Source organism: Lytechinus variegatus, chromosome 4 (assembly GCF_018143015.1).
Source record: "Lytechinus variegatus isolate NC3 chromosome 4, Lvar_3.0, whole genome shotgun sequence".
Lineage (NCBI taxonomy): Eukaryota > Metazoa > Echinodermata > Echinoidea > Temnopleuroida > Toxopneustidae > Lytechinus > Lytechinus variegatus.
Window position 1 is genome coordinate 59,916,163 of NC_054743.1, and position 8,729 is coordinate 59,924,891.

At 37.9% G+C, this 8,729-nt stretch overlaps 1 protein-coding gene across 2 annotated transcripts; it reads right to left on the reverse strand.

The window, feature by feature from the left end:
* Positions 1-2,078: 2,078 nt before the first annotated feature.
* LOC121412775 (uncharacterized S-adenosylmethionine-dependent methyltransferase Rv2258c-like) lies at positions 2,079-8,520 on the reverse strand. Of its 2 annotated transcripts, none has more exons than XM_041605545.1 (4): positions 8,225-8,520; positions 4,644-4,855; positions 3,782-3,904; positions 2,079-2,768 (listed from the first exon to the last, which is right to left on the reverse strand). In XM_041605545.1, exons 1-4 carry the CDS (start codon positions 8,413-8,415, stop codon positions 2,206-2,208), a joined length of 1,089 nt encoding a protein of 362 aa, XP_041461479.1. In that variant the 5' UTR covers positions 8,416-8,520; the 3' UTR covers positions 2,079-2,205. The 2 variants fall into 2 exon arrangements, with proteins under 2 accessions (XP_041461479.1, XP_041461480.1); XM_041605546.1 differs by lacking the exon at positions 8,225-8,520 and adding an exon at positions 7,227-7,476.
* Positions 8,521-8,729: the final 209 nt, after the last annotated feature.

Consider the following 8,729-nt stretch of genomic DNA (forward strand, 5'->3'; position numbering starts at 1 on the left):
TGATGAAAAAATTTCAACACAATAGGAAGGCAAACGATAGAAGACGAACACAATGAGTACGAGTGATGAAGAAGAAAAGGAAGAAGAAATAAGGCAAGTTAAGCTGCCCTTTTCCTTCAAGTTTTTCTTCCCCTCCTTTATTCAGTCTCTTTCTCCCTTCCCTTTCCCTTCTGTTACTTCTCCTTTTTTCACCTTACTTTCTGGTTTCTCTTCCTTTTCTCCTGATTATTCTTTCCCGACTTTCTTGCCTTCTCTCAGTTTGGGGGAGTGGGGTAGTAGGGGAGGGGTGTGACAAGGCTCTTCGGTCCTCATGAATCCTTGTCTTCATATATCATCTGATTTGGTATCAGGTAAACCTTCCTGTTTTGTTTTCTCTTTCAATTTTCTCTTTCAATTCAATTTATTGACCATTAAAATGACATCAAAATATTTACAAAAATAGCATGATACAACAACTTTCCCTTCTTTCTTTTTCCATTTTGGGCACCGTCTGGAGTCAGTGTCAGAACGGGTGCTCTTTAAACCCGAACATACTCAAGCACATCCACCCCCCGATCCACCCCCATCTCGATAACCCCAACCGGAAGTGCTTGTGGTTTAGTAAGAAAGATGCCATCTCTGATCCCGAGCAGGGGTTGCCATAAAGGCTGTTCGAGAATTAGAAAGGGAAAACAGTTGCAAAACAAGAAAGTAAAAAGTTTCCATCTGTGTTTATAATTTTAATTGATTTCCACATTTCAAATGCTAAATTCCTCCCCAAAGTAGTAGTAATAATGTCGTAATTTAACATATATAAATTGATATGTATGGTAAATCTTTAATTATCTGAAGATGATTTTATAATGATCTTATCAAGAAAATGGGGGTATTATACACAATCGATCACGCGATTTGATGCTCTCCTTTTGTAAAATCATGGGGTGGTGGTGCGCCTACTTTTACTCTCTGATGCGGCGTGGCTCCATCGATCGATCTCTAAGATACAATAAAATTATAAAAAAAAACAATATCCGATACCTCATCGACGTGAAGAATAGCTATATAACATATAAATCTGAAAGGTACAAGTAATAAAACCCCATTTTAAAATCTGTTCTTCCAATGAAAATATCACTTTGAAAATACTTAAAGCAGAAAATATGCCTCTTACAAAAGATATAAGATGTGGCTCAAGTTGCAGAAAGAGTTGAGATCAAATTCTCCTAGAAAAAAAAAATGCAACGCAACTTGAGCTTAAACCAATTGAGTTCTATATTTTAGTGGACTATGTTTGACAAGTTTTTAAAACTTTCATTTTAGTCACAAATTTCCTCATCACATTACATCTTGATTGTTTCATGTTACTTTGTACATACACTTTATGACAAAAATAAACTGAATTAAACTTGAGTGCGGGTATTAAGGACTTGCACTTGATTAATTTTTTGAGTAGCGTACATGTATACTCTTTCGGCTAGTTAGCGTATGGGACTGGGTTTTTTTTACACAATAGTGTACATGACATATGCACAATTCTAAATTCAAAAAATAAATCAACATAATTGTTTCAAATTAACATATTAACAAGATTAACAAGTGCAACGCCTCTGGTCAGTTTCACCTTTCATTAGCGAGTTTTCGCTTAACGACGAGGAATGAATCCTACAACGCAGCAAATGAATTAAAAATGCAAAGACAAGTAAATCATATGAAGTATTTGTCGATGGTCCGTGAATTGGACCAACAGTTTCGTCCTACGTTTCGGAACTGATGAAAATCGTAAATATGTCGTTCGCCCAGTCACCGACGAAACTAATGTTTTATTGATTACTCTAACTGCAAAGTGTTGACGCCCTCTACATTCTTGGGTGTCACTTAAAAAGAAAATGTCCCCTTTCTCCCATTGTAATACATGTATTTAGCACATAATCATCCATTGGTCTCCTTGAATGGAACAAAGTCTAACTCCTCGGGCCCGGAGCAGAAAGAGTTGCGATCAAACGCAGCTACGATCAAACGCAGCTAAAAATGTGTACATATAAGCAATTTGGTTTTCAGCCAATGAAACACGCACTTTAATTGTAGCTACTTTATGTACATCCATTCGCCTTGAAAAAAATGAAAGTTTCCGCATGTAGCTTTCAACAAAAGTAATTATTTGCTTTTATGACTGTCAACCATTTTGTAAACCAGTTCACTGTAGGGCCTATATTCCAGTTGTGTGATTTACATCAATTCTGACAGGAAGTGAACCTGCGGCATCATAGGAAGAATGCTTTCATCTTTGATTTTGAGACCTTTCCGTTCCAGAAACTCTCGTATGCGGTCCTTGCCCCACATAGCACCAAGGGCCACGGAATCAGGGTTGTTGTAGGACATGGGTAGACAGTAGAATAAGCTGTCGGTGTAGTTGAACGAAGCACTAGGGTTATCAAGGTTTTCGCATTGCTTCGATTTGCCATCCATCTCAATCACAGATATGATTCCTGACTTCTTCATCACTCTCTTGGCCTCGTCAATGATCAGGTCTGGTCGTGGTGTATCATGAAGGAGATTAAAGAAGAAAACGTAATCGAACGACGAGGTCCAGTCCTTAGGCATCGCAGTGGCGTCGCTGCAGACGTACTCCAGGTTCTTTAGTGCTGATGATTCAGCTTCTTTGTTTGACCAATCAACTGTATTTTGATCAACATCAAGACCTACAAAATGACTGTTTGGGAAACTTTCGGCGAGCTTTTTGATCGCAGCACCGTGACCGCAGCCGACGTCAAGCATCCGAATTCCACTCTCTGAAAGATAAAATCAAAATCTGAAAAATAAAACCTCTTTCTCATCTTCCTAATGACATTTGTTTAAAGCTTAATCATTTTACAAACTTTCTAAGCGACAAGACTTCGGATGCAGTTTCGGGTCCTATTCTAGAGGCTTCTTCAGCTTGAGTGAATCGAAAAGTAGGACATCTATTGTAGATGATGGTTATCTGGACATTTTATTTCGGAACAGCTAAGTGTCTCCTGCTTATTCATTGAATACCAGAACCTGGGAGGAAACGTTTTAGTTTTTTTCTCTCTTCAATCTAATTAGTGACTTCTTGAAAATCCCATTTGGTACTATACCACCGCCCACTGGGACCCAATCTGAAATCACATTTGCTTTCATAAATAATATTGTCTCCCCAAATACCAATTATGCCGATAAAAGTGTCAGTAAATCATGGAGTGTTCGCACTGATACAACGAAGAGGGGTATGTGGAAATTGTGAACTAAATTTTATATTCAACGTTGCGATGACAAAAGCTATAACAAGGAGGGAGCTTTTGGAAGATCCGGGTTGCTTTCATGAAAATATGTTCCAAGTCAACATGAAATTAGTGGGAAATATAACTTTTAAAACTGCCTCGGGAAGGCGACCGGTATAATATAGCCTTTAATATGATCGAGGTTTCAGCCTTCGCCTAGATTTGTCGGAAGTGGGAGCATGGAAAGCGATGATCAGGAGTGATCGGATTAGAAAAACCTTTCCTTGGAATTGTTATCGGAAGAGTTTCATTATCCTTTTTTTCTGCCGACAAGTTGTTCGATATGAAGACTTTATTTGAATTTGATTGGCTCAGAATCAATATTACTAAGGTACTTTCGATTAAAACATGCTTGCCGGAATAAATCGTCTGACAGCTTTAGACCTTTCATGAAGCGCTCCCCATGAGACAAGGGTTCAGTTTAGTTTGAATTGTGAAAGTTGATCGGTTGCTTTACGGCAACTTAGATTCTTACAAGTCTTTACAATGGTTAAGATTCTTACCTAATTTTGACTTGATCTCCGGTTGGGATGGAATAAAGTCCTGGACGAAACAGTGATTGAACCACGGTAAGCCGTAACTATCGTTGAATTCATGGTAGTTTGGCGCCATCGAAAATTCCATTCCTGAGATTGAAAAGAAACCGCACACATAAATAACAGAACTACCCATATCAATCATGTCAATTAACTTACGTCAAACTAAATTTACGGGCAATGATAAAATGAAGTCATATTCCACTTGCCTCTTGCGTATATAGACATTAAATATATTGCGGACCACGTAGAATTGGCGTTGGCTCGCTGAGTTCCACGACCAAGAAAAACAAATATGAGAAAATATTGCGAAATATAATGCACTTAAAAATGATATAATCAATGCTGTTTACTATGTGAATCGCAACGTAGTTATTTAAACATTTCAAACAAGTGATTAAAGTCTTAAACAACAACAAAGTTTAAACTAGTATTCAATTATCAACAAATTAAGCATCAAATGGTTGTTTAAGATTTTAAACATTTGTTTAAACTGTTTAAACAACTACTGTGCGATTCACATAGTAAACGGCATTGTTTAAAACATTTTAAAAGTGTATCATTTGATCGCTACCTATTGGTCAAATATTTCATGAAATGAAATGTTCATTTTGACTAAAAAGGGAAAATTTTCCGCTCCCTCACGACAATTTATAAATTAATATGAAAGTTTTAAAGTGTGAGGGGGAGGGGAGGGGGGTTCATCATGGAAACGTCACATTCTGATGGTAATATTTACGTTTTAACACGATTTGGAAAAAAGTGAGGGCTCATCCCCGGACCCATCGGTTACGCTGTCCCTGATGGGCAAGTAGTATTTTACACGTACCTCGTGGTCCGTCCTTTTTAATGACTTTAAGCATCGTGCGGAAGACGTCACTGACGACAGGTATCCCAATGCAGCAATCAGCGGCCTGGCCTTCCATAGTTCCTGACCGAAAGCTGTCTACACGATGAGGTGGTAGATGATATTTCTCTGTCACAGGGTCGAGATCGACGATGAAGGCCGTGGTCATCACGCCCAACCACTCCCGAACATACCTGTTATTGGCGATATCGATAGAAATGCCGTCAAGAGTCGGATGGTCTTTGGAGGTTTACGTGGTGCCGGGGGGGGGGGGGGGGGAGTCAAATATATTGCTGTACACATGCGTGACAAAAAAACGTAATGAACAAGCTTTCAAAAAGGGATAGTTTTGAAAGACTGGTCAATGGTCAATCGCAGGGTCAAACGTATGTAGGGTATGTTTTTTTCCAAAGCTTTTTTTAAGACTAGCCAAACGTGTTTAGGGTATGTTTTTTCTCCAGCTTTTTCCCCGGGTTCATATTCTGGCGACAACTTGTTTAGGGGCCAAAATGTGTAAATAAAGCCGGTGAAAAACTTGTTTAGAGGTTATTTTGCACACAGAGAATATCTTGTTTGGGGTGTTCGGAATAATTTGTCCACGCGTGTGCACGGATAATAGGACGTTTTCGCTTGATGACGCAAGACGAATTTAATAAGAAAGAAAATATATTTTCACATTCCATTTATGATAAAGTACAGCAAAGAAATATTTGTCGAAAATTGGTGAATTAAAACAACAGTTTCGTTCCTGACTCTTGACAAACGATATACATGTATTTGCAATTTCTTTCGTAAACTCCAAAAATTAGAACGAAACTGCTATTCCTCCAGTTCACCAATTTTCGACAAAGATCTACCTGGCTGATCTTTGTCATTTGACGGACATTTTCAATAGATTTGCTATGTTCTTGTCTTGAATCCGTCCCCGTTGTAATTGCGAGTACTCTCTAATAAAGTTTGCGAATCACTATGCTCTTATGATGAGAATGCCGGAGGGGTTGGTTGAATTAATCCAAAATTGGCGGAGCAAAGTTGTAAGGGGGCACATGGAAAAGGAGCGCCTTTTTTCGAAAAGGGCACTATCTTAAAATAAAGGGCAAAATGTGACTAATCTACTCCACTCACATGACTCATGAAAATTAAGTCACGTCGGATTATTCTTACAAATTTTTCCTTCGGGGCACTCGTTAACACATAAAACGGGTCCTTCTCAGGTGAAAGGGCGGCACCGAACACATTCGTGAGGGGCACTTTTCTTTGGTAAAAAGGGGCACAGATACGAGAAAGGGCACCTATAACAAGGCTAAGTGGCACTTGCTAACGGCATGAAACGGGTCCTGATTAGGGGCACAGAACACGTTCGTGAGGGGCACTTTTCTTGGGTAAAATGGGGCATTGATTCGAGAAAGGGCCATTACATGAAGGCATGGTGGCAGTCGCTCACACATACAACTTCAAAAAGTGGGGCGGGGCACTGTGCCCCCGGTCCCCAGGATCGCCGCACCTGGAGTTATACGAGTTATAGGGTGAAATACAGGGAAAGTGAATGAAATTATTCCAAGTCATAGGCTAGGATTAAAAGTACCTAAAATACCTATAATGTCAGCCTATGAAAACATATCCAATACTTAAATTGCAGTTAAGGATCTACTTTTATGTCATAATCATAGTAAGACAAAATATATAGTAAATCACTGGATGACATACTCTAATCACTATAATGTCCTGTAAACAAAACAAGCCAAATAAAATAAATGTCATAATTTTTTTTCTTACATTTATGACATCTAACTTCGATGCTTGTTTTAGTTCGCTCTACCTATTCAAAATATTTTCATGGGGGTGGACCTGCCACTTAAACAATTAAAGGTCAAGTCCAACTCAGAAAAATGTTGATTTGAATGAATCTTAGAGAAAAATCAGACAAGCACAATGCTGAAAATTTCATCAAAATCGGATCATAAAATAAGAAAGTTATGACATTTCAAAGTTTCGCTTATTTTCAACAAAATAGATATATGAACGAGCCAGTTACATCCAAATGAGAGAGTCGATGATGTCACTCACTCACTATTTCTTTTGTTTTTTATTGTTTGAATTATACAATATTTCAATTTTTACGAATTTGACGATTAGGACCTCCTTGCCTGAAGCACAAAATGTTAAAATAATGGAATTCCATGTGTTCAGGGAGGAATGAAACTTCATTTCACATGACAATGACGAGAAAATAACAATATTTCATATTTCATATAATAAAATACAAAAGAAATAGTGAGTGAGTGATGTCATCAACTCTCTCATTTGGATGTAACTGGCTCGTTCATATAACTATTTTGTTGAAAATATGCGAAACTTTAAAATGCCATAACTTTCTTATTTTACATCCGATTTTGATGAAATTTCCAGTGTTATGCTTGTTGAATTTTTCTCTTTTTATTCAAATCAAGTTTTTGTTGGGGTTGACTTGTCCTTTAAGTTAGTTTAGCTATAGGGTCTACAGTCTACTCTGTATCTACATACTTAACATAAATTGTACCTGTAGCCTCAACAAAATGAACTCACCAACACTCCTCCTCCTCCTCTCCTTTGTTTTCTCAAGCGCATAGAGACTTAGCATGGAATAAATGAAAATACAATATGACTTATTGGCACTTCGAAAAAAAAAATCCTCAGCATTCCCCTTTTTAATGAAAATCGAATGGCCAACACGTAATCTTTCAAATGATAAATTTCACAATATTTATAATCTTTAATATCAAAAGGTTAGTTTACCAAGACTACCTCCGCCTATATTAGGTTATCGCAGGATATTCATTGTGTACTCGATCTGTATTTCAACACACTATTCATTTCACTGTGCTATTGCGCATGACTAACTTTGATATTTATAGGTTAACTGTGTGTTTTACTGAATTGATATTAATAATATGCCTATATAACACAAATATTCTAAACGTTAAGGTGAGACCGAGCCGATCTATCTCTGGTTTCACATTAAACAAGAGATAAATATTGATTGTTGCTTAAACTGTCTGAATTTACTTACAAATATATAGCTAACGTTACCTCATTTTTCGTATGTCTGTTACTGCCACGAGTCATATTCAACTTTGTTGTTTCGGGATAGGCCTACCTCACTCTACTACCGTCCATGTCATGTCATATTTCTTCATATATCACACTGTTCACAATTTGCACCTATTAAGGCTTAAGCAATAAACAAAATAATAATTGGCTTTGATTTCTTCGGTGCTTTAATGCCATGACTGAGATGTCAAATTGATTTTGCTTTTATTTCGTAACACTGATCCTTTTATCCTGAATAATGTGTTTTGGTTTGATTTATGAGTGGGCAGTACGGTCCATTATTATGGATTAATTAAAGAAAAATCATATGTCTTCCGCCATAATCCAATATTGCCGTATAAAAAGGGGTATGATTCTTATTCTCAAGTCTAATTCCACCAATTCTATACGAGCCAACAATCTTCCAGCGGGTACATGATGTTTAACAAGTACGTTATTACATACGTGTTTGTAAAAACATGATTATGACCTACCTCTCCTTTAGGCCAGCTACATCAGCTATTTCCTGTGAAGTCATTGGTGTGTCGTGGTGATCGACCAAGACTTTAAAAAGACCGCTCTTGACCCCAAATGCAATCGAAATCCCAGTGAATGCTCCGCTCAGCATGTCAAAAATTCGGGAGGAAAACTCCTCCGCCGTCTCTTTGGCATATTTGTCCGCCATTTTCAGGAGAATCGACCTGCGCACCTTGCTAAACCAAAAACGAAATTGAATAGAGCTTGAATTGAACTTGAGCCTGGGTAGACTTCGATCTGAACGTACAGCAGATCGAGGGTAGTTGGTATAATCATAGACCATGGTATAATGGACACAACAGCGCCTGCTGCTGTGCGGTGTAGATGATGTCGAGCAAATAGTCTATATTTACAAGGCTGTATTTAGTAAAAACAGATCATGCAGACATATCTAACCATTGTAAAGTGCGTCTCAGAAAAAATGAAACTGGGATTCCCGCATCCCTTTCCTCAAAAGGCAAA

Excerpts from the sequence above, each read along its gene's own strand:
- LOC121412775 (XM_041605545.1), bottom strand. The coding sequence starts at position 8,415 with ATGGCGGACAAATATGCCAAAGAGACGGCGGAGGAGTTTTCCTCCCGA. Across the intron at positions 3,905-4,643 it reads TAAAAAGGACGGACCACGAG|GAATGGAATTTTCGATGGCG; the intron begins GTACGTGTAAAA and ends TTTCAATCTCAG. Across the intron at positions 2,769-3,781 it reads GGAGATCAAGTCAAAATTAG|AGAGTGGAATTCGGATGCTT; the intron begins GTAAGAATCTTA and ends TTTATCTTTCAG.